This window comes from Plectropomus leopardus, chromosome 10 (assembly GCF_008729295.1).
Source record: "Plectropomus leopardus isolate mb chromosome 10, YSFRI_Pleo_2.0, whole genome shotgun sequence".
NCBI classification, from domain to species: domain Eukaryota; kingdom Metazoa; phylum Chordata; class Actinopteri; order Perciformes; family Serranidae; genus Plectropomus; species Plectropomus leopardus.
The window spans coordinates 10,846,852-10,871,937 of record NC_056472.1 but is presented as its reverse complement, the minus strand read 5'-3'; the positions used below and the strand labels follow the sequence as shown (position 1 = coordinate 10,871,937).

General features: G+C 37.7%; 2 protein-coding genes across 2 annotated transcripts; both read left to right on the top strand.

The window, feature by feature from the left end:
• Nucleotides 1-3,509: 3,509 nt before the first annotated feature.
• On the top strand, nucleotides 3,510-16,643 carry hnmt (histamine N-methyltransferase). Its single transcript, XM_042495035.1, has 7 exons — nucleotides 3,510-3,540; nucleotides 5,546-5,692; nucleotides 8,380-8,432; nucleotides 9,807-9,914; nucleotides 13,484-13,614; nucleotides 13,795-13,888; nucleotides 15,550-16,643. Exons 2-7 carry the CDS (start codon nucleotides 5,556-5,558, stop codon nucleotides 15,909-15,911), a joined length of 885 nt encoding a protein of 294 aa, XP_042350969.1. The 5' UTR covers nucleotides 3,510-3,540; nucleotides 5,546-5,555; the 3' UTR covers nucleotides 15,912-16,643.
• Nucleotides 16,644-20,639: 3,996 nt separating this feature from the next.
• Nucleotides 20,640-24,150, top strand: LOC121949542 (histamine N-methyltransferase-like). The gene is made up of 7 exons (XM_042495259.1): nucleotides 20,640-20,724; nucleotides 20,855-20,997; nucleotides 21,078-21,130; nucleotides 22,458-22,565; nucleotides 22,781-22,911; nucleotides 23,231-23,324; nucleotides 23,488-24,150. The coding sequence occupies exons 2-7, from the start codon at nucleotides 20,864-20,866 to the stop codon at nucleotides 23,838-23,840; spliced, it is 873 nt and encodes a 290-aa protein (XP_042351193.1). The 5' UTR covers nucleotides 20,640-20,724; nucleotides 20,855-20,863; the 3' UTR covers nucleotides 23,841-24,150.
• Nucleotides 24,151-25,086: the final 936 nt, after the last annotated feature.

Here is a 25,086-nt window from a genome sequence, read left to right as displayed (position 1 = left end):
CTTCTCACACTCCTCCCAACTGTACTGAGCGTTTAACAAATATAACTGGTCAGGCCTAGATCTGGTGCAGATGTAACACTGTCTTCTTGTTTCCCTGTCCTGAGTACTGCACTCACCTATACCAGCCATTATGCTCTGCCAATCTCTAGAGGGGGTCTTTATTCATGTCGGTGTGGGTACTTGGAGTACTCTGAGTTGCTCCTGCATCCGTCATCCAGTTAAAGCCACATGTGTCCTTTTCCCAAGAATCCTGTGCCTTTAGCTTTGGTCGGAGGCTTTCAGGTGCAGCGCTGATCTTTGGTCCAGCGGACCCTGGTGCCTCGACATGACACAAAAATACCAAACATCACCAAAACAGGACACATGAACCCTTGGTTGGACAATATATTCGCTTGGTCCTGTGGCGTTACACGTTAGCACTTCCCCTGTGGGCCATTAGATCAATGGGCAGCACATCCCGTGTATCTGCATTTTTGTGTTTAGAGAGTGTCGCTTCAACCCACCTGCTAAAACAATCCACCACCACCAACATGTACCGCTTACCTTGTACAGGCCTGATCATGTCGACAAAATCCCTTATCAAATGTTTAAATGATCCCTCTGGAACTGGATTGTGTGTAGCTGGAGGCATTACACTGCACCTGAAGACATGATTCAGCCATCTTAGCCTGCCTCCCCAGTTTAATTTTTCTTAACACCCATAAATTAGTGATTCCCCTTTTTTGTTTTTTTTCCTCTCCACCCCTTATTGTATATCTGTGTGTTTCTAATCATGTGATTTATTCATATAGATCGACCTGGCACCTGAAATTATGCCAAATGTTTCCCGTCCTGCATAGAGCAGCCAGACCATCCAGACCATCCACAACACCCTAAATCTCCAAACTCAGCAGTGTTCTATACCAAATGTGCTTACGCTTATATACACGTAACTATGGACAGCTTGTGCCTAAGGCCCGGTATGTTGCTGGACACCTAACAGGGGGTCAAAGGCCAACTTTTATTAGGCCGAAATCACTCCACTCCACCAATCTCCACACACACCCCTCCTCCAAGGGAGAGAGGAAAAAGAGACTCACATGACAGCAAACCAGGTCACATATATACACCACACCTACACCACATTAATTCCATGCATCTCTCCAATACATAGACTGCATGCAATACAATGCTGGGCAGCTGGAGCCCGTCCAAATACGCAAAACCACGCCAAACTCAACCAAACACCCCAGACAATGCTATAGGACCCACTTTTTGGCAGTTCACACCCAACGCATTCACCTTACATACACCATTTCACTTTTATCTCATCGCCAAACATATACACATATACACTTTTTACCTTCCAACCACTCTTACGGAACCCAGGAGAGTAAAAAGAGAACCTGAACACAACGATTGCGCAATTGTCCCCCTCCCCTGTGTCCCCAGGGGAGGGGAGGTAGCATATGGAGAACAATAAGGTCAGCTAGATAAGATGGTGCCAGCTCCTGTAATTAATCAGGGGACTTTGAAGTTAAGCATGGTTTGAACTCTGAGCCAATGAAGGGAGGACAAAATTGATGTAATAAGTTTCAAAGCGGTAGGTCATGTTCTGGAAGCAGTGTCTTGTATAAGCTGGAGGTTTAATGTTCACAAAAGGCCAGAAAATAGGAAGTTGCAATAAGAAATATTTTTCTTAAAGGTTGACAAATTATGATAAATTGATTCCCGTTTACGTGTTTGTTTTAGAGGCAAAATACTTCAATACACAAGAACAATTTAGAATACAAATTTTCTTGTCCCATTAAATGCTGTTGTAATTGTCATAATTGTGAGTGGTCAATTTGTGGATGGCACAAATTCAATGAGAAAAAACCTGAACAGTTCTTTTAAAAAGGGATTTGGACAAAATCGGCTGTTTCAAAAAGTGGTAAATAACACATTAATACATAGATAAGACTCGAATGGTTCCAGTGTCCAAGTAAAGCAGAAAATGGCAAAGTCCTTAAACAAGGTCATTCTCAGTGTTGGGGTCATCAATTGAGTCTTAATGATTGCAGTGAATCTCTTGAGAAATTCCTTTGGAAATATTCAACACAGAAGTGCATGTTTAAAAATGGATATTATTATGGTCTTTCATCTAAACACCGACATTATGAAGCACTAAGTCATATCTGACTAAAATCTCCCTCTCAGGATTCACTCCCAAGATTCAAATCTTATCAGATGAGGTCTGTGGCCTAATTACAATCTAATTTAGGTTCTTGGCCTAATTCCTTTCTGACATTAGAACAACTGAAATCTGGGAAACACGGACACGCCGAGACATAAAAACATATGAAAGAATTTAGTGTTGTTTTTAGACGACCATTCTCTGTTGTGAAAGTATGTGAAATATCCTTTCCCTCTCTCTTACAGTAGTCTTATACACATCATAGCTCACATTTCTGCTGACCTTAGCAAAGCGTGCTATAGTTTCTTCTCTTTAAAAATGATATTTCCAGGTATTGTTCTCTATGCAGTGAGAAAATCAGCTCACTGAGAAAAAATCATAATGAATAGTGTGTGCTTTTACATCTTTCTTTGTAAAGTGATGCAGAAGTGCACTGTGTTTAAATGCAACACAAATATACTGTTGAAAAAAGTAAAACTGACACGAAGGACTGCCTAAGACCTGTACATTTTTAGGCTGGGGCACATGTAATCTGAAAATGGTTTTGCTACAGTTTCAGGATTAAAAGTCATGTTTCCTAGAATGGTGTGTGACAGCCTTTGAGGTAACCTATGTTTTCTTCCATTTGGTGGATGTGAAAGGGTAGTCAATCAGTAGCGACATGTGTAAATCTTGACTTGTTGAACCTCCAATTTTTATTTTATTTCACACTTGCTGTTTGACAATTTAGATGTACCTGTTCCCACACCAAAGAAACCCCTTTGATTTGAGTTGAACTCCACCCTGCAATATCAAAAGGCAGTGCAACTGCCTAACACAATAGGGTGTGCAATGTTAAAATAAATCTTTTGTAACGTTTTGTCAGTGTACATACAGCACCATAGTGAAAAGAATGTAAACAAATGGGAACACTGTGCATGCAAAGATATTAGCTATTTCATACTAAATAGTTTTTACCTCAAATGTCCCTGTAACCTATGATTTTTAGGCACAGCTATAATCTACATGTAAACAATAGACTCTCAGCCTTTAATATCAAATTGATTGTCAAGTTATGTACAAACATACATTTAAAAGCAACTTAATTTCCATAAATGCTTTCTAATGCAGTTTGGCAAAATGCCAACGCAGCAGACGTTTTTCAAGTCAAACGTTTTATTTGTGAATATGCAGCTATACTTGTAAACTGTTGCGCTGCATATTGGTCATTGGCCTTTAAGGCTCTGGGTTTGGCCTCTGTATGTAGTGTTATGTCATTGGATTGATTTGTTCTTGGAGGATTTTCTTTGCTTCCTCCGGCCCTCCTTAAAGGGAAGCTGTAACTGAAGGGAGGGTTTCATTCCAGCCTGCAAATCTCTCCGGACACACCCGCTCCTGCACGACATGTAAGTGAAAAATGTCGCGTTTTGTCTCGGTGTGTAAATTTTAAACACCACATGCACAATGAATATGATTTAAAACGGGATCTGTGACATTTACTGAGCGTGCACTTGTTCCGATCAGTTTGTACACAGAGCGAGACGCCACAGGCTCTTTATCTCTGGGGCTGTTTTCTGTTTCTGCTGCTCTTGCAAACATTTCTCCAAACACAAGGTCAGCTGTGTCGTAATAGTGAAGATAAGGCGTGCAGCTGCCGGAGACTCGCTCAATTTCGGCGATCCTATAACCGTGAATAGTTCGCCGAAGTGAAGCTGGTTTCATACTGGGAGTCCGCCCTTCAGTCTCCAGCGTGAGCTTCTCAACACACAGAGGGCAGTACTGAAATAGCACCTCACAATATTTTAAAACTACAACATATGAGAAATTAAAACTGCAACAATTAATGTTTTGAGGGAGTAAATATTTCTTAAAATATTACAGATTTTTGTAAATTAAGTGAGCGTAGTATAATGTAGTGACAGTAGGACAACAATTAAAATTATAACCAATGATAAATTAAAACTGCAACAATTAACAATGAATCCACAGGTTGTCAACTATTAATTCCATCACCAGCTAAAAGAATTGATCAGTCAGTTCGAGTCATTTTTAAAGAGAAGAATAAGTCGGATTCTGGCAGATTAAATGTGAACATTTTTTGGTTATTACTCTGATTACACTGAATTTTTGGGTTGTGTAAAAAAAACAACACAACATCTAAGGATGTAATCTGAGCTTTAGGAAATACTGATCGACTGTTACACCATTTTCTGACATTTTATTTTTAAATTAGCAAATCAAGTAATTGGGAAAATAATTGACAGATTAACTGACAATAGGCTTGGGCTCTATCTATTTTATATCATAATACCACAGAAATTCACCGTGGTATACAGTGTCTTGCCATTTTCAATCAGTTCTATACACAATGCACTCACAAGGTGTCATCAAAAGGTAATGTTCTCCCATCTATTTTCCTTATTAAACAAAGAATGACAACCAGCCACCGTCTGTTTTAATTTTTCTTTCTTTACTGAATCTTAGACTTCCTGTTTCTTTTTTGGGGTTGTTTTGGGTGCCTGTGTTCCCAGGTTAGAGCAACCATCACGGCGCAAGCAACGCTACTTAACTTTGTCGTATCTATGGCTGGCAGATTTTTACTGCATCGCGTGTGTTTTTCAGCAAAAATAAATTGTAAAAATTGTGTTTGTATAGTTACTTTGACTCTGTACCACCTTTTACTACAGTTTAAATGTCTTTATCTGTCACAGACATGAGGAAATAACCTACAATTTTATAAGTTTTATTCAACCATTCCTGTTTCTATTTCAAATGTGACAACATTTCTGTTGACAGCATCCCTTCAGTTGTTGATTAACTAAATTTTACTGTGAAACATTTGCAGGACTGTGTTGTTAATGATGCAGTAGCTCACACAGTTTCATAAATGAGTGGAGTATGTGGTATTTGTGGAAATACACTAGTTGTAACAGTAGCCAGCTTTGCAGTAGTGCTGCAACAACAAATACACACTGGTGTGTGAATACACACTGCTCACGCATCCTTAACACAGCCTCTCCAGTATGAAGTTAATAGAAAGATAAGGGTCTGTATGTTTGATGATATTTATAAACACACCGGTATTTCGAGAAACGCTAGTATACCGTGATACTGCCCATGTCTAACTGATAATAATTGCAGCCCTATTATAGAATGACTCAAATATGAGTAGTTATTCTGTAGTGAATCTAAAGTTGACAAATCTGGCAGCAAAACTCTTACTCTTGATACAGCCGCAGAAACACGCATGTTGTGTGCCTGATCGGTGACAGGTACAGGACAGGTGTTCATCTGCACTTTTGTTTAAGCTAAAAAAAAAATAAAAAACAGTGAAAAGACCAAAACCCACATTTTACAGATTAAAGTTGTGACCTCTTCAGCTGTTGACTGGGTTTTTAATTTTTTTGCCAGATTATTTGCCATGGCATCTCCACTCAAGAGTCTGGTTTATGATGATAGCAGGTACCAGAAATCCTTCCAGCTTTTTCTGGAGCGCTCCTCTGAGCATCAGTGTATGCGGGACTTCATCCACAATATGCTGCCAGATATACTGGCCAGGTAATCTGCCACACATACACACACCAACACACACACACTTCTGATGAGCAAAGCCATATGACCACACCATTGACAATATAATAGAACATCAGAGAACATTTAAATGTGATATATTAGAATGGAATAGTTAATAGCTTAAAAGTGATATACTGCACAGTAGAGTTATATTGGGGTTTATCGACATTTTTAAACAATTTAGTAATCTGGTTGACGAGTGCAGCCAGCACAAACAAAAATTACAATTAAAGCTACAGTTGGAAACTTTTATGAATATAACTTTTTTTGTCAAATTTGCTTAAACTTTCTCTACATCCACAAAGTTTTATAGGAAGTGAAAAAAAATCCTGTTCCTCCCCGTCCTATTATTGCCTCCATTGGCGATTGCTAAAATCCATTGCGACACAAATACACAAATACAAACACCACCCACAAGCACAGTGAACATCACATCCGGCCCACCAGAGCTTTCCATCCAGCCTCCAGAATATATCTGAATTCAGGAATAGCCTAGTGATGATATGACTCCTTGAAGCTTGCATGCTTTGTGTTGTGGTGACGCCTCACATTATATTCTTGTGACAGCGACAGTTTCGTTGCAATTGAGGCACATAGGTACAGGCACTATGAATGCATACTTATCAGTCCATTCTTCGTTAAAGCTGTGGTTTTCTGCATCAACTTTCTGCTTAAGGCTCTTCCAGAGGGCCATTATCATGCTGGAAATGATTTCAGAAGGCTTTTTTCCTGCCAGTGTTCTCCATAAAACAGCCTACAAACTACGACACTGCATGTGACAGTGATGGACAGTTTGACAGCCTCACAAATATGAAGCCTTAAATATAGTATCGCCTACTAGTGGCTTGCCACAGTACAGGTAATATGAGTCTGTTAACACTGACAAAGGCTAAAAAATAATACAAATTTGGAAGGAAAATTAATATATCAAATAATAATATATTATTTAGGATACAGTATTAATTTTATTTAATTTCACAAGAGCATCTGGCCCTCACAGTGTCTGCCGAGAAAAATTCTGGCCCTTTGACAAATGTAGTTGATGACCCCTGCACTAGCAGGACCAACTTTCTCATTTTACAGCTAAACAGTACACTTAAAGATGTTTCCAAAATATTTGAAGTGACAAATAGGCAATGCAGTAACAGTATTGTGACTCATATTTAATCAGCGCTACCTAGTTTGACAGTTTCACTGCAGTCCACGAGCAGTGATCACATGATTGACAGCTACTTTAGAGACTCTTTGGCTCTGATTGGTTGTTTTGTGTGTTCATTAAGGCCACTAGAAACAACACGAGGAGGCAGAGGAATAAACATGTTTCACACATCATCTGTACCACTGTGTTAAAATTTCAGTAAATATGACAAAAACTTATGTTTTTTAAAGTAACAACTTTAAATTTAAGTGGCTACAGTAAAACAAATGTAGAGTTCATGAGAGCTACACAGATAAAACAGATGATATCATTTTACTGACAATATATATTTGCATACCATATATGGTGGCTGATAAGTAAAGGCATTGCAGTACAAACATACATAAAAAATGTTTAAGATCATTCAGAATCAATGCTATCTTCAAATAGTCTTTTTTTAAATGTCCAGTTTTGAAAATTAAAAAACTTGACATTTAAAATTTTGAAAATTTTAAATGTTTTGAAATTTAAATGGAAAATTATTGACAATAGATTATTACTGATTCTCCAGAACTTTCAGTTGTAAGGGTCGAACTCTACCAAAGCTGTAACTTGTGTTCTGATATGATTGATCCTGATCAACTATAGTGAGCCAAGAGATAGTCTTAACCTTTAAGCAGTCTGTTGGAGAAACAAAGAACAGTTGTCAGTACAGTACACAGTTATGTGAATAAAAGAGGGCAGATTGGAAAAAAGAAATTCATTACAAGTTCACTCCTTGGATGTCACACAATGGATAAAGGGAGCGTGATTAACATAACAGAGAAAGAGAAGACACAAACACTGAGGAGAATCATCCTCCAGATTTTAATGGAAGAAAAAGGCGTACATACACCTCAACACACAAGATATTTAGTGTGATGAGTTCTTAAGCACTCACACATTTAAGCAGTATACCCTGTGCTAATCAACATCCACTTTGTCTTAATCAACACTGCTGAAAACAGTCAGCCGTTGCTGTTGGTTTTTTAGTAGTGATCTCAAAATGCACAACAGAATATGTAAATATCATATATGGGTTTAAGCATGCTGTTTGTCACTGATATCCCTGCAAAACTAAATGTAAATTAGATTAATCAGCTAAACAAGGTGTGCGTATGTGTGTGAATGGCAATGAGGGAGACATTTGTTGATATACGCTTGTGATAGGTCAATGTCATGCAGCAGACATCTAAACGTGTGACTGTCTAATGAGCACATCAAGGAGAAATCTGGAGAGATGTGACTCTCAAGTAAATAAAGAAAAAAAAAAAGTGTAATAAGTGTTATTAAAAAACAGTGAGGGACAGAACATGCCATAGCAGCAATCAAAGGCTCGGCATTGGAGATGCTTCAGGCGCTAGAACATCTCACATGTGTCAGGCAGCATTGGCAGCTAGACGCCCAAAAGTGTGACCCATATTTGGCAGGTTGGAGGATTTCCAGATTTGACTGCTCTGAAGACTCAAAGTGTTTTTTTCTGCTCTCTCCTTAGTGTCGGAGGTGGAAAGCCCCATCTAAATGTCATTGGAGTTGGAAGTGGAGCTGGTAAGAACACGCAGTATTGGAGACTTTTCACTGCCTAACTTATCTTGTGTTCTTTGTGACGCAGTAAATAGCTAAGTGACCTCCGCAGTAGACAGCGAAGGTGAGGAGGCGTCGTTGATCAGCCTGCTGTAACTGTTCCTATAGCTCTGCTGTCATTTATGGCTGCCGCAGTAAAAACCTTTACCCTTATTATCACTGCCAAGAGTTTGTGTGCATCTGTCCAGTTGTCAGATTAATCTTTAACCTCATTCTCAGACAAAGTGACCTCACTAGTCCATGGTTTTACTGCACATTGTTTCCAGCGCTTATGATACAGCAAGGCTAATTTGTTTCCTGAGCAAACCCACTACGTGCCCATGAGTGTTGTTACCCTTCGCTTATGTCAGAGCCAATTCTTTTAATTTACCTGGGCTGTCATGTCAGTATCATAATGGAGCGACGGTGCAGATTCTCTAATGGACTGTAAAATCCATTAGAATGACTACAAACTCCCCCACAAGGTATTATTCAATCTAATCAGAAAGATTCAGTGCCTGTCCACATCAGCTTCTATGCTTAGATTTACCCCGGTACACGGCAACTTGTCAGCTTCGATAAGAAGAAGAACAAATCACCTGCCTGTGGCTAAATGATATTGAAGGGAATATCATTGTGATAACTCAGGTTCTGAGCTTTGAGTCAAGGTTTTTCTGAGATTAATGCAACATAAAACGTATCATTTCCTGCAAAACTGCCAAGTGCTGGCTATTTCCTTCTTAAATCTGCAGCACAGTTTAAATTGTGACAGGGTTCCCATGGGCATAAAATTCCTGGAAAAGTTAGGAACATTTATATATTGCTTTCCAGGCCTGGAAATGCTTTAAAATTAACAGAAAGTTTTGGAAAAGTTTTGAATATGCATTGTTTTGACTATTGTTTAAATTATGTCCAAAACATTCACAAAATACATTGTGTTTAAAATCTGTGATGTGTGACCATGGATTGAATTGGCATTTTTTGTATCCCCCAAAAAAGCTGCAGCTGTAGCGTTTTGTAAAGTGCCTGTATATGCTGGTCTGGTCTATTGGCATATGCAGCTAGTTCATGGCAGGAATGTGTAATTTGCAAGTAAAAAGAGCGAGCACTGTGTGTGTTTATAGGCCTACCCATTTCAAACTACCTAAATGAAGTCATGAAAATGGGGTCAAAGTTGAGAAAATTCATTGGTAAAAATGTGTGGAAGCCCTGTTGTGAAGATATGCAGGTTGAATAAATATACTGCTTGATTTTTTTTATTATTTTTAAACAGTCTGGGTCCTGTGGGGAGAGTAGGTCAAAATTTGATCTGCAAGAAATGGATGATTTTTTAAAATAAAAACTGCATTGCACCTGTAGGTGAGATTGACCTCGAGATGCTCTCCCAGCTCTGTCAGAAGCACCCGGGGGTGACGGTGGATAACGAGGTGGTGGAGCCGAGCAGCATGCAGCTTAATAAATACAAAGGTACAGTCTTTATAAGCACACACGCATCTCACATACTATAAATATACTGTATACTGTGTGTCCCCCCAAAATATGTTTAAATATTCAGTTCACTGCAAATAAGGGATATACTTACTTTTATTGTATTTAATAATGCAAAGAATAAGAATAATGCTGCCCTTGGCTTTTATGTTAATACATCAGCAATGCAATTATGTGTTTATTACAGTAGTAAGAGAATGGTCCCCCCCTTGATACGTTATTCCATTTTAATATGTCATTATTCCAATCTCATAGATATAATGTCATTTTGACTAGTCACAACTGAGTTTTAGACATCTGGAATTCCATATTTGCTACTTTTCAAAATTACATTATTCGACATACTGTATGTCGACTTGGAATTTCATCACATCAAAATTTGAATTATAGATATCTGTTACTGAGTCTAGGTAGAAGTTAATGGCAAAAGGTAACTATTTGTAATTAAGTTACAGTTATCTACAATGGACATTTTCACTAGTAAGTTGTTACTAGTCAAAAAAACAAGAATTCTTATGCAAATTATGACAACATTTCACAGAAATGTCTTGTAGAATAAAATGAAGTGATGACATATCCAAAAAGCCAAAGGTTAGATTTACTGTGACATCATAATGTTCTGCAAAAACACTCCTCTGGACATTACTCAGAGTCATAACTCAGGAACAGAGGGGGAGACATTTGGTCAGATACTGAATTGGTAACTCTAATCTTGAGTGTCCATCTTGAAACTGTGCTGGTTGTACAGATCTTCAATGTTTCTGGGTTGAAGATATGTGTGAAGCATCCATGTAGAATATGGAGCTTCTTTGCAGCAACATCCATATTTGAAGCACAGTTGACTGTTATGGCTACACACGAGTCTGGACAGACATGGGTGGTAATTCTACCTCTCTTTTGTGTCTGTCTCTGATGTGTTGAGGTAATTAAATTAAATTCTTACACTCTCCACTCTTTTTGGGTTTTTGACGATGCAGTTTGTGCAGCTTGAGTTGGCTCACTTAGTATCCAATGACACACATCATTGCCAGACTTAGAGTTTTCAACAGCATGTTGTAAAGCTGCAAGGTTTATGTACATGAAAATATAACATTTGTATTTAAAACTATATCTATCATTAAACTGTAGTGTGTTACTCTTTTTTTTCTAAATAGTGACAAAAGACAATACATAGACTAACTAAAACAACAAAAGCATGCAGCTGTCCTGTGAATAGAGGTAATAATAACAGAGGGACGTAATTAAATATTAACATGAATATTGACCAGGACTGATAAGACACACTTGCAGCGATCATTTACAGCGATTGACGACACCAAACCAGTAGGACTGGTTCAGAGTTATAATCGGAGTGGCCACTTGTTACCCGTTATCTTGCTAGGCAGTTCCAGGAGAATAAGGTACAGAGAATGTGATATTCAGATGCCTTGACTCATTAAAGATCTGATTTGAAAACTTTGTAATTAGAGAGACAAAATGATACAAAACATGACAAGATTAGGTCGAATGGCATTCACGTTATTAAACCCAACTAATGAGGATAATTAGACAAAGTTCTTCTACTTGGAAACAAATGTATATGATTTCCTTAATCAGCTGAAGTTGGTTCATTAGTGAGGCAATGCAATTTTCGAAGTGGAACTTAAACGTAAATCATGTGAGTTATAATCACATCGTAAATAAACACGCACAACAACTACTTTGAATGGAAATCAATAAAAAATGTCTTTAAGTCTTTTGAATGTGAGGCATCCTTCTTGGTTGACTGATGAGTTTGCTCGCCTGCATTTTCTTGGGGTAATTAGCTGGTTTCTCAGTCCATGGCTTCAGTGTCAGAAGCTATAAACTCTTGAAACTGTGCCACTAGTGGAGACCTTAAAACTGAGAATCTGAACTGAACCTCCAGTGCTGGTAAACAGAGCTCATATGCTGGCAAGAGGCGGTCCATTGGTGATTAGTGTTCAGAGGATGCTGCAGCATCCTTGTGTGGTAGAGGGGAGAAGTTTTATTTTCTGGTGTCAGAGGTTGAAGGAAAATGTGTGCTCCTGCTTGCATATTGGTTGATGTTGAAGTGAAGACCTCAGCAGAAGTTTAATATGTAATGAGCCTCCTCTCTGAGGTTTACACCTGCATAACTGAGGTGCACATTATGAATTAATCCATGTTAATTACATTAACTATTTCCAACAATGTGACAAGTGTCAGCTGCAAATGCCAACCATGTAGACACTTAAATGTTATGTTCATTTCAGTGTTAACATAACTGTACAATATAGTAAATCTTAAAGGAGCAGTGTGTAGGATTTAGCACAGTGATATTAAACTTACAGCCTGCGACAAAATCTGGCTCCAGAAAGGGAACCAGGTGACCCCCAATCAATTTGTTATTCACAATTTAAAAAAAGGCAATGCACACTGAAAAAAAAGTGCCAGTGGAGGATCCCCCCATTCCCCAACAGAGATCATGTGGAGTATGCATGTTCTCCCCATGTTTGCATGGGTTTCCTCTGGACAAAACTGGCCCCAAAGACAGGAAGTTTAGTATCCCTAATTTAATGGCAGCTCGTGATTGGGAATGCAGATTGCAATCAGCTGAAAGTTTCATTTTATTTTATTTATTTTACATACAGAAAATGATGGCACACGACATAGCTTAAGCAAATGTTACTCCAACAAAGGAAGGCCATTCTTCAAACAAAAAGCACCTGGTTTACATATAACTTTTAGCTTATCTGATTGTAATAACAAAATTAAACATAGATTGGCGGTATAAATAATGTTTTGGTGAATATCTTTCTCTTTAATTCATTAAGCTTAAATTCTCACATTCAAATATCATGAGATTCTCATCTCCCACTTAACTGTCCATCCACCCCTTAATATTCAAAAATGACTTAAGGAATTACACTGTTGTTCACTCTCAAATGACAAATAACCTGCCTGTACTTGGTTTTTATGCAACAGATACTTTTCCAGTTTAAGTTCTTGTTGAATTATGCACACATATCACATGATGACATACTTATGAGCTCACAAATAAGCAGACATAGTCATTCAAACAGGTAAAAACACTGAATAAAGTAGCTGCCAACTCTGGTGGCTGATGCAAAAACCAGAATGGCCCCATTTAGAACCAGTATTTGGTTTGTGTGTTTTGGGCTACAGTAGCAACATGGCAGACTCTGATGACAAGGACCTGCTCCAGATGTAGATATAAACTACTAGGTCTCCATTGGTAACAAAAACATAACAATTCTTGTTTTTAGGTAATTATACACTACAGAAAACATACTTATAATACTGTATTCTGTCGCTGCCAATATTCCCCACAAATCCTATACACTGGATTGGACCTTCAGCTTATAATGCATATTGTGTGTTTCCTCAGTTACATTAGTTACGTTATTCTTTCCCTGCTAGATGATATATGTATCACTCACACAAATGGAGAAACATTATAAATTGTAGCTACACAATAATATCATGTCAGACATCCAAGTGATATATCAGTCACATTCTGTAGCTCTGTTTTATGTCTTTTGATGCAGATTTGGTGTCAAAGAAGCCTGATTTAGATTACATCAAATTTTCCTGGAATGAGATGACTGCCTCTGACTTTGAGGAGCAGTGGCGAGTGAAAAAGATGACTAAGAAGGCTGACTTCATTCACATGATACAGGTTGGTGCTGCCGACAGAGTGCTTCTAGCCTGCAGACTGTATTTTGACACATCTAGGTCATATTCATTTGGCGGCGCTCCACAGCAATTAATCCCATTAGAACATCTGTCTAGCATAGCGTTATAATTAGGTGCTCCATGAATCCAGTTACCAGCTCATTATCTGTGGTGAAATCGACAGATGCTGTACTATGTGAAGGATCCTGCAGCTACCGTCAGCTTCTTCCAAAGTCTCCTTGACAAGAATGGGAAGCTTCTTATCATGCTCGTGTCTGGTAAGTGATGGATTTCATCTTCAGTTATCAAGACATTTTCTGCTTTTTGATTGCTGGGGTTAGATGTGCTGTATATGGCCAGTATTTATTGTACATACAGTGCAGTGCATATAGAGATGAAAACATTTTAACAACCTAGCTATCTAAAAACACAATTACTGTGGCTATCAGAGTTGGTGAAAACAAACACAAGAGTGTTTTGGTGATCTGGTATGTACTGTATTGATTTATCATGGAGTAGGTGGGTAAAGCTGCTATTATGCTGCTATTTCAATTTATTTTTGTCTTTTGTCACAAAGTTCATTAAAAGTGTTACAATGATTAAGTTCCACATTTGTTGCTGAGAAAAATAGTGCAACCTCAAAAAACACATTTTTCAAACAATTATGTTATCACATTCTTATATTAGCTTGAAGCCAGCTGCTTCTCTACTTTCTTCCAGACTGAAATAAATCAGTTATTTTATGTAATCCATGAAGTTTGGTATAGCCATTCATGGTTTTTCTGAAGATGAATCCCACCGACCCTGACCCTCTCATTCAAATTTGGTCGCCTCTGGCTCCAAAACTCCAGGATGATGATGTCAAAAATAACCCACTCAAGACTTCAAAATGGGAGTCCACAAACCAATGGGTGACATCATAGTTGCTATGTCCATTATTTCACACAATCTATGCTGCCAAGGGTCCTTCATTAGTGCATGCATATGAATGTTTCAACACTGAGTCAAAATGGGACATGAGAAAATGGGACAAGACATGAGGCAAACATATATAGTCAACCTAGAATTGATATGAAATTGGATTATGGATCAATGGTTAGAAGTTGGCATAGCAAGTGCAACCCTAAGCATTATACATTCTTAATCTTAATCTTCAGAAACAAAAGAACAAAAATCTATCTCGAAAATACAAAGATAAAGAGCAAAACATACAGGTTATGCATCGATCAAGTATAATTTATTAGAGGAAACATGGCAATTGTAGATCTTTAGGCCAAAAGGCTCAACTGTGTTAGGAGTATGAATATATATGCCTCTATTGCAGAGAGCAGACCATGTCAACACCTCTGAAGAGTATGATTTTTTTTTTTGTTTCCACACAACTGTTATGATGCTGGAGAGCCATGGTTAGCCTGTGTATACTGTGGGGGAACATCATATTATCCTTGGTTTTGATCACAATTGATTTACCTGCATATCTCCATTGTAGGTACTTAAAACTCAGTATGTGGATGAAAGGCCCAAACATAGAGGAAAATATCTGTTTACAAAAGTGCCTGTATGTGTATTGACAGGCCCAAACCTTTCGAAATAAAAGCCCTCTGACAGTGTTTCTGTGAATGGAATCCGTTCATTTGTTAACACAAGGCTTTTTATTTTCAATGGCTTGCACAGCTCCATTAGTGGAGTAACAGCTTTTATTTGCAGAAATACAGTACTCAAGCAGTGCCGCAGGAGCAATGCTGTCTGTGTGAACACTGCACGCAGGCAAGTGTTGTGAGAGACATTTTTGCATTGTAGTGTGGGCAGAGATATTTTGTAAAACATAGGTCACATGGATAGAATTATTTTTAAAAATTGAGGGGAAAAATATCTGTTAACCAATACCTGTTTACCTACAGACACAGCATTAGTCTTGCATTCATATTACTTATTCCAGGTGACAGCGGTTGGGGAAAGCTGGGGAGGACCTACAGCAACCAGCTCTGTCACACAGAAATAAGTCAATGTGTGACCACCGGAGATATCAAAAGCTTCCTGGATTCCAAGGGAGTGAGGTACCAGAGCTACGAGTTGCCATCTCAAATGGATATCACCGAGTGTTTCACTGAGGGGGATGAAAAGGGAGAGCTGCTGCTTGATTTCCTCACTGAGGTGCAGGACTTCAGTAAGACAGCCCCACCGGAGCTGAAAGCTGGTGTCTTGGACTTGCTTCGGGACCCAGACTGTAGTGTGGAGTCCAATGGTAGAGTAATCTTTAACAACAACCTTGGAGTGATAGTTGTAGATTCGCTCACTTAGAGACAAATGATAAATATAATGAATGTGAAATTGCAGCAGATAAATAACATAATTGAATTACTTAAAAAAAAAAAAAAAAAGGTTTCAAATTGTACGGTGTATAATTTATTGGATGTAATTAACAGGATTTTTACCTGTGTGGGACATGCCTTGTCCTAGATGATCAGTTACATTTTCTATGGACAGTTGTTTTGTTTCTATATCAATATTATTTCTTAATTCTATTTTTATCCTTGTGCAAAATGAAAATGGCTGGATTGTGATTTTCTTTTTCTTAACAAATGTTGTGTCATTGTTATTAGCCACCCAACATTTCCCACAAAATGTGAAGATTAGAGTTTTAATCAGCTTCAGACAAGAGCCTCAGATCCCACTGTGATAGCATTTTTAATGGGCTACAGCTGGCAGGCTGTGCTACCAATGACATTACGCTATTGCTCCCATTTGATCATATTACTTTGGAAGTATAAAAATAAATGGAAAGTTTAACATTTAATTTTCTGTGGAGACTGAGGTGCTAGGTTTAGGTGGGATGGACACTCCTGTGGGAATGTCTGAATTTTGTGTCTTTGATTTTGAATGTCATATAATGAAATTATTATGGATTACATTTACACCAATGAGAAAAACATCATTAGACAAATTAACCATATGCAGGATATGTTCATGCTTGCCTTTCTCCTTTGCATAGTGGTTGTTATAAAACACAGGCTGTACAGGCGAATTGACTGGAAAATCAAGCAATGTTACCACACAGTGGAATTTATGTAATTGATTTTTGCTTTGTGTTGTCTCTCCAATTCAGTGTCTACTTTTAATCAAATTCAGGTCTCTAGTGTTGCTTACATTTGCAAATTAAAACAGATTAACCAGCCAGACAAGTACAATAAGGTTTATATACTAAAAATATAATTGTGAAAACTCTAAACAACTTAATTTTAATTATACCCTGAGAGGGAAAGTGTCTCTTTACCTATTTACCACTGTACCAGTGGTGCATACATACTGGTACATGCAATTTATTAGTCTGATAAACACCTGCACAATGGTAGCTGCTGGCTTCAGTGTTTGTCTTTGGCTAAAATAATTTCCACTGATATATGAAGTATTGGCACCATCTTGAGGGCAGCACCAGTAACTGTGAAGTTAAATTACAAGAGCGAGCAGATAAAGGACAAATAAAATAAAGTCAGTTGATCATGGATTACCTCCTTTACCAAAAATACTAAGAAGAAAACACACTAAAATTACATTCAGTGCTACTATAAAAACTATTGAGTTAAAGTCCAATGAACAAAGAATTAGAAAGCTACATGAAAAGAAAATAGATCAAATTCCAATCTTCGACCATGTTTTTTTCAGTCTGTAAACTAAAATAAAAAACATTAATTATGTTTTTCCAAAGTATTTTGTTTTTGCATCAATCAGTCAAGACAAACCATAATTGGAATAAGCACATGAAGCACTAATTACACATTAATAGTATAAATGAAAATCACTTGATCCTTCCTGGCAGAATGCCATATAGTCTTGTCATAGATTTAGTAAACACACACACACACACACACACACACACACACACACACACACACACATACACACACACACACACACACACACACACCGTATCCAGGAGGAAAAGTTATTGTTCTCAAAATGTTCTTAAACTCTTAAAATAAACAAAAATGCAGTAAAATCTGAGAAAAACATTTGTGTTAGAAAAGGAAAAATGAAAGGCCAAATCTTGTTTATGGGTGTGGCAACAAACTTCATGTGAGGTTGTCTTTAGGTAGGCAGCATGTGTTGATTTAGAAAGGCAATTGGAAAAATAGTGTAGCAACGTAGAGACCAATGGTTATAGATTTGCTAGGTTTGCTAGGTCTTGTGTGTGTGTGTGTGTGTGTGTGTGTGTGTGTGTGTGTGTGTGGTGTGTGTGTGTGTGTGTGTGTTTATGTGTGTGTGTGTGTGTGTGTGTGTTGAGTGTAAAGCAGTGAACTGTGTTTTCAGTTTGCAAAAAGTGTGATAAAAAATGACAAACTGAGTGTAAATCAGAGAATGTGTATTCAGCCTGGTGAACCTAGTAAATGCAATGGCTACAAATGTTAATGGTTTCAGACAGAGTGCTTTAAGAATTATTGTTAGTGTTTAAGCATTGAGGAAAAAAACAACTCTAGTTGCAGCCAAGGAGCTATATTTTTATGCCTCCATGACAGCGACAGCCTTGGCTGGAGGCATGATGCTTACAACTTACCCATACATACGTAGTTCCTACATCCCATTCTCATGAACGTAATATGTGTAGATGAACTGTTGTGAACTTCCTGAATCTAACCAGTGCCTTAATATCCCTTCTCCAACCAAATGAAGTAAATTACATCATATGACATAAAATATGTCTTTTGGAAGTATTTTGTCGACTCTAAGGCTGTTCAAACTACAGGTTGTACTTCCAGCACCCCATTGGCTGTCGCCAACAATGCGGACAAAGAGTATAAAGCAGATCAAGGCACAGATCTGCCTCTCTCTTGCTTTCTCTCAAACTTGGGCAGACATCCAATCAAACTCGGCAGATCTGATCAAATATAAATCTAGTCTACGTCATTGCACTGCTTAATTATCCAGTAAAATGTTTTCAGAAATATATTTACATGCTCTGTTTAGCTGTAATAGTGAGATATGGTAAACAGGATGTGAGAGCACAGTTCAAACAGAGGCTGAAAAATCAGACATCAAACGGAAAAACTAGGCATAGGTGATCAAATATAAACCAAGATTCTGTTACTGCGTTTCATATTTCTCGCCTCAAATGCTTTCAGATGTGTTTTAGCTGACTGTTTAACTGATTATCATTAGATTGTTAGCCGTCATTGTTTTACTTGGACCATATCTCAATATGTCACCATCCAGCAGGAGAGTCTGCTAAGGTACAATGCATTCTGGTAGTTGCAGGTTTTCTACCTTTTGAGCAAAAGCGTCTTTTTCTCTGTTTTCTCTGGTCAGGTAGCACTGATTTCGTATATACACTTTCTACTCCAGAGATGATTTAGTTTTATGTAAAGATTCTCTTTATATCACTGAAATACTTTAATGTGATCTTGCTTCCATCTCATTCTCAACAACGACTTGAGGGATTTTTTTTTTTTAATATTGAACACAAATGTCCACTTAAACTAAACAATGAACTGATTAGAATTTTGTCAAGTACACAACTACTGTACTACAAGTACTCTACTGGCAGAAGGAAAGGAGTGTTTTTCCAATCCTAATGGGTTTCCCCGCATTGAAAAAACCTGCATGCATGTGCTCATTCCAATGAAAAAGGGGTATCAAAAACCCAGAGCCATTTGTTTGGAATGAAAACTGGTTGGTAGCAGGTGAGAATCAAGACTGGTTGCTAACAGGACAAGAGGATCAAGCGGCTTTCAATCTCTCAGCCAAGATAGCCACTTTGCTAGCTTCAGCGTGGCATAAACATCCTCAATTGCTAGTGCAATAGCTGTTCCATGAATGAGAAGGTAGAACAAGAAGGTAGAAGGTAGATTTATCATCATTGGCATCATTCAATTTCTGCAGTGCATTTTTTGAAGTTGCATCAGAGTGCCTTGTCCAAATGGCCCCCAACAAGGTCAGTCTTTCCTGCGGTGAGAGTTATACCCGGAGGAAATCAACAGTTGTGCAGAGTGGTACAGAGAACAACCTGCTGCTACATGATTGTTGACTTTAGAAAGAAGGAGGCAAAGACACACACCGGTGTCTACATCAGTGGAGCTGAGGTGGAATTACGATCACTGAGAACCTATCTTGGTCATCACTCATCACCACCCAAGTTAAATAAAAACAGAAAAGGCTCTGTTTCCTATGGAAACTTAAGAAGGCTAAATTCCAGAGCAAGATCCTGGTTAACTTCTACAGAGGAGCAATAGAAAGCATACCGACTGAAAACATTAACTTGCATGATCATGCATGGCCCAGGACTGGAAGGCTCCACAGTGGGTGATTAAAACTGCCCAAAACATCACTGGTTCCCATCTACAGAGCATCAGTGACCTCGGTGAAGTGAGGTGTCTGCACAGAGCCCAAAGGATCCTAAAAGACAGCAGCCCCCAGCCACAGTCTCTTCACCCTGCTGCCATCTTGCAAAAGGTAGTATCTGCTGCTGAACCACCACACTACGCAGCAGCTTTCTTTCCCCAGTCTGTGACACTCATCAACTCTTCATTCGACTCCAGAAGATGTAACAGGATTTAAGGACAAATTTACTACATTTAGAAAATGACTAACATTTATACCTTTTACCTTGAACAGGCAAAACACAAAAGGGCAGGAAGAAAAGATTCTGAAATGACAGTGAGATGAGTATTACAAAATAAACAGGAAACACTAAAAATAAATGACAAGAACAAATTAAAACATAACACTAGGACAGAAGCAGGGCAGATTATAGCAGGTATGTGGTCTTAAAATTAAGTGTGGGTAGCAGGATAAAACTATGTTTTTAATGCAGTCTGACAAAGCTGTAATTTTTTTCATCATTTTAGACAGAATGTTGGTAGAATTGAGTCTGACAGCACAGACTGTGATGTACAGTTCATGTACTGTATTTGTACAAGATGTGCAGATTCAAGTAATATGAGACGAGTGGGTGTGCTTTATTGTTATTTGACCTATCACATTGCTTGGTTGGAACTACTTGTATAAAGAGAGTTATGCAACAAAGCCTTTAGAAGGACAGCCTCTTGGAGGGAAGAATCACTCTGCAACTTAAAAGAAGGAAAACAATCGACTTTCTGTCCTAGCTCTTCACATATACAAGGTAATTTTTGATAACTTGATATTTAACATTTATATGCACCTTATTGATGTTAAACCTTATTGAAGTTATTTTTGCACGCTTCAGTCATTGCTATGTTTGATTTCCAACCATTATGTCGACTGCATTGCAGGTATCCACCATGCCTACAGAAGCAAAGCAGAGTAATTTTGAGGGCAGTTTTGTCCAAAACTTTCTTGTCTTCAGAGAACAGTCAAGACAGTTTGACGCCATTACCCAGTGTATTCACAACATCCTGCCAGAAGAATTTAAAAGGTATAAGAAGGCAGGTTGAGAGTGTTACACTGCTATTGTTTTCATTTTTTTACTATAACTTTTCCCATTTATTGATACAGTATTGGAGCAGGTAAAAGCAGCCTGGATGTTCTTGGTGTCGGAAGTGGTGGAGGTATGTGATGAGATCACATGTATGGCATATGTAAATGTAATATAAGCACAATATGCTGTGTTTTCCTGATTTTTTTGCCACAGTTAAAGAAGCAGCTTTAATAAGAAACCACAGGAAAATATACATGCAAATTTCCACGTTTCATTCAGAAATGTCAGTAACCCCTGAAGTCGGATTCAGAGAGAAAGATAGTGGGAGAAACCCTACTAACCCCAACCTTAAAATCCAAGATGGCTGCTTTGTGTCTTGACAATGGTGGAAGCTGCAGTAAAAGTGTTTATTAGCATGTCTGTCTTAATTGTGTCTTACTAATATAGTTGAAAAACATGGACACGTGTTTGTATGCGCAAAATACAACGAAATACATTCTTATCAACTGGTAGCTATCTTGCACTGGTGACGTCATTTGGAGCAGAGGCTTTGCAGTAATGATCTCCATGGTGTCAAGCTTCTCCTATCCGAGCACGATTTGTTAAGTGTACCGATTGGCACACATGGCTGTCCATCATGGACTTAATCCTCTTTTTTCTAAATACAAAATTACAAGTTATAACCAAACTTGTCTGAAAAATAAATATTTAAATATACATCTGCATGATGAGAACTACCTAAAATTACAGAAAACATTTTTGGGTAAAACATTTTTTGATATGTACTTTTTTAAATGAAAATATATTTATAGATTTTTATTGATTTTGTAACTTAACAGCACATTACTATCCAAATTCTCAAATACATCTCAGAATAAAAACAAGCAGAAAAAATGACAGTAATTAAAACAGGGAAAATAAAGGGGGGAAAACAAACATAAAATCTAAACTAAAATGATGTGTACCTTTTAAATTTTTAGTTTGGACCAAGTCCCACTTACTACCATGAGTGGGTGGGGTTTATGACCTGTACTGCAGCCAACCAGAGGGCCATTTGAGATGTTTTGGCTTCAGGTGTTACTGACATCTTGGTTTTCCAACAATTGTATTGAACAGGATCAGCTTAAATGCAACATCATCTGACTGCTGAAGACTATATTTATTGGACTTCTGTTGAATACATTTTATAAAGAAACAGGCCTGCTTGTTTACTCTATCACATATATCAGAAGCACATTCAGAGGGGATGTTTGTTTGAAGACAGACTTAAAAGACTGTGGAAAAACTGTAACATAACCTTTAATTTTTTTACAGGCTGATCTGAAATTAGATGAATGTTTCAGATATATTTGAAATATTCCAAACATACATCCTGGTGCATGAGGTTTTCACATTAAAACAGCATCACACTAAAGCAGTGTGATTCAAAGTCAAAAAGACTTTTGGGTTTTTTCCAGGGGAGGTGGATGTCCAGATACTCACTTTACTGCAGTCCACAGTCCCTGATGTCCCGATCACTGCTGACATTGTGGAGGGCAGCTCTCAGCTCACAGACAACTTCAAAGGTAATGACAATACAAATTCAACACATTTAAATATCTTTGTTGGATCATTTCTAGATTTGTAGTTTTCCCTCATGTTTTTGTCTTCATCTTAAAATAATCTTAGTTTAAGTCATAGTTTGCTTTTTAAAACTTTTTGTCCCCCATACTCTGTATACATATATCTCCATGTGTTGAACTTTCTTTGCTTTTTCTTTTTAAATATATACTGTATATAGCTTTGGTTGCAATGACCACCAACCTCCAGAAGATCCCTTTTGCATGGCATATCATGCCCAGTGAGAACTATGAGAGGCAAGTCAAAGCAAAAGGAGACATGAAGAGATTTGACTTCATACACATGATTCAGGTATTATGACACTTTAAATTTTTGGACATTCAATTTGAAAATTATGCAGTGACAAGAAAATTTAGGGTCCACTGCTTGGACTTTGGATGTGTCCTCCTTATCGTCACCCTGATACTGAGGCAGACAAAGAGCACTGTGAACTGTTGGGAGAATGTCAGTGCAATGATTAGTACTATTAATAGTCATATATTGCATCATCTGACATGTGTTGTTGATAGAAGAACAGTGAATAGCACTCTAAATGTTGGGTTTTTATGGGGTTTAAGCTTAAATCCATCAGGTCAGAATAAAAGGTTCCTCACAACTCTGTCCTAAACAGATGCTCTACTTTGTGGATAACCTCTCTGATACTATCAAGTTCTACCACAGCCTTCTGAAGAGCAATGGCAGGCTTATGATCATCATTGCAGCAGGTCAGTTTTAATGTTGTGTTGAGGACTGATGAGACTTCCAGACCTCTTCACTGTTTTAAGATGACTATAACAATATAATTACAAGTAATTATCATTGCCAATATATTCCTGATGCAATTATTATTGTTATTCTTTTTTAAATTTTCAATCTCATACTATCCAGAGAACAATAGCTGGGACGTCCTGTGGAAGACTTACACAAAAGAGCTTTGCGTCAGTAGTATCAAAGAGTGGCGCACATCAAGAGAAGTTATCGCATCCCTAAAGAGCCAGGGTCTGATATATGAGGAGCACGCCATTACCGGAACCTTAGACATCTCTGAGTGCTTCAATCCAAACAGCCAGACTGGAGAACATCTGCTGAGCTTCTTTACAATGACACATGACTTTAACCAGTCTTTCACCCCAGAGGTCAGAGCAGGTATTTTAGACCTTCTTAGCAACAAGTGCAGCACTGATAAAGATGGCAGGGTGTTGTTCAACATTGATGCAAGCTGCATTCTTGTTCATACTTGAGTTTGTTTTATTGAAAAAATGTTTATTCAACCTAATTTACCTTCTTGCATTCACTTTTCCCTACCATTTAATCAGAAGTACCGTATGTTTGCCTGTTGCTAACATTAAGTTTACCACGTGTGGAAGTTTTCAGTCTATTAAGCATTTATTCACCTTATATGTAATGAGTTTTGAATAGACTTCAATAACCTTAGTTTAGTTCTTTAAGTACATATCCTAAAAAATGAGGCGGTAGCTATATATATTCTTATCTTAACTGTGGCTCTAATTACTGCTTTTAATAATAAATGTATGTTACAGTTGTTTCTCATTCCAAGTCGTCACATATTGTCGCTTTGCAGTGGACGTCCACGTCCAGATATTATGCTCTAGGTTCTAGGTATCTTTCTTCCTTCTTTCAGTCATTTTTTCAACATGCCATAGTATGATGTTTTTGGATGTTTTTCAACATTCTATACTATGACATGTCTCGACATGCTACTTCAATTGGTTTTCAGCTGTGTTTTGGATTTAATATTTTGATATTTTCACCACACTATAGTATGGTGTTTTCAGTCATTTTTTCAACATGCTAAATTATGATATTTTTGGAGGTTTTTTCGACATTCTTTGCCATCACATGTCACAAAATGCTATACCATGTAGTTTTAAGCTGTTTTTTGGACATTTTTCGCCGTTCCAGTCATTTTTTAGACATGCTATATTGTGATGTTTTTGGAATTATTTTCAACATTCTATACTATGACGTGTCTTGACATGCTAATTTTTGTAGTTATCAGCTGCTTTTTTGACATGTTTTTTTTTACATTTTGCCATACTATAGTATGGTGTTTACAGTGTTTACAGGTTGTTTTTTTTTACATGCAGCATTAGGGTGTTATTGGCCCTTTTTGCAGCATTCTATGCTATGGCGTGTCTTGGCACGCTATTTAATGCTGTTTTCAGCTGCTTTCAGCTGTTTCTTGGACATGTCATATACAGTATTGACATCTTTCGCCATACTATACTATGATGGCATTTCCGGTTGTTTATTTGACATTCCTTATTAAGATGTTTTGGGCCGTTTTTCTATGCTATGGCGTGTCTTGTTACACAAGTTTTGTGGTTTTCAGCTGTAGTTTTTGGGACATGTCATATTTTGTCATATGCCAAGTATGGCATTTTTGATTGTTTTTTGACATGCCATTTTAGGGTGTTTTGGGCAATTTTGCAACATTTTATGCTATGACATTACTCAGGACACTAT

Excerpts from the sequence above, each read along its gene's own strand:
- hnmt (XM_042495035.1), top strand. The coding sequence starts at position 5,556 with ATGGCATCTCCACTCAAGAGTCTGGTTTATGATGATAGCAGGTACCAG. Across the intron at positions 5,693-8,379 it reads CTGCCAGATATACTGGCCAG|TGTCGGAGGTGGAAAGCCCC; the intron begins GTAATCTGCCAC and ends CTCTCTCCTTAG. Across the intron at positions 13,615-13,794 it reads ACTTCATTCACATGATACAG|ATGCTGTACTATGTGAAGGA; the intron begins GTTGGTGCTGCC and ends TGAAATCGACAG.
- LOC121949542 (XM_042495259.1), top strand. The coding sequence starts at position 20,864 with ATGCCTACAGAAGCAAAGCAGAGTAATTTTGAGGGCAGTTTTGTCCAA. Across the intron at positions 21,131-22,457 it reads TGGTGTCGGAAGTGGTGGAG|GGGAGGTGGATGTCCAGATA; the intron begins GTATGTGATGAG and ends GGTTTTTTCCAG. Across the intron at positions 23,325-23,487 it reads TATGATCATCATTGCAGCAG|AGAACAATAGCTGGGACGTC; the intron begins GTCAGTTTTAAT and ends CATACTATCCAG.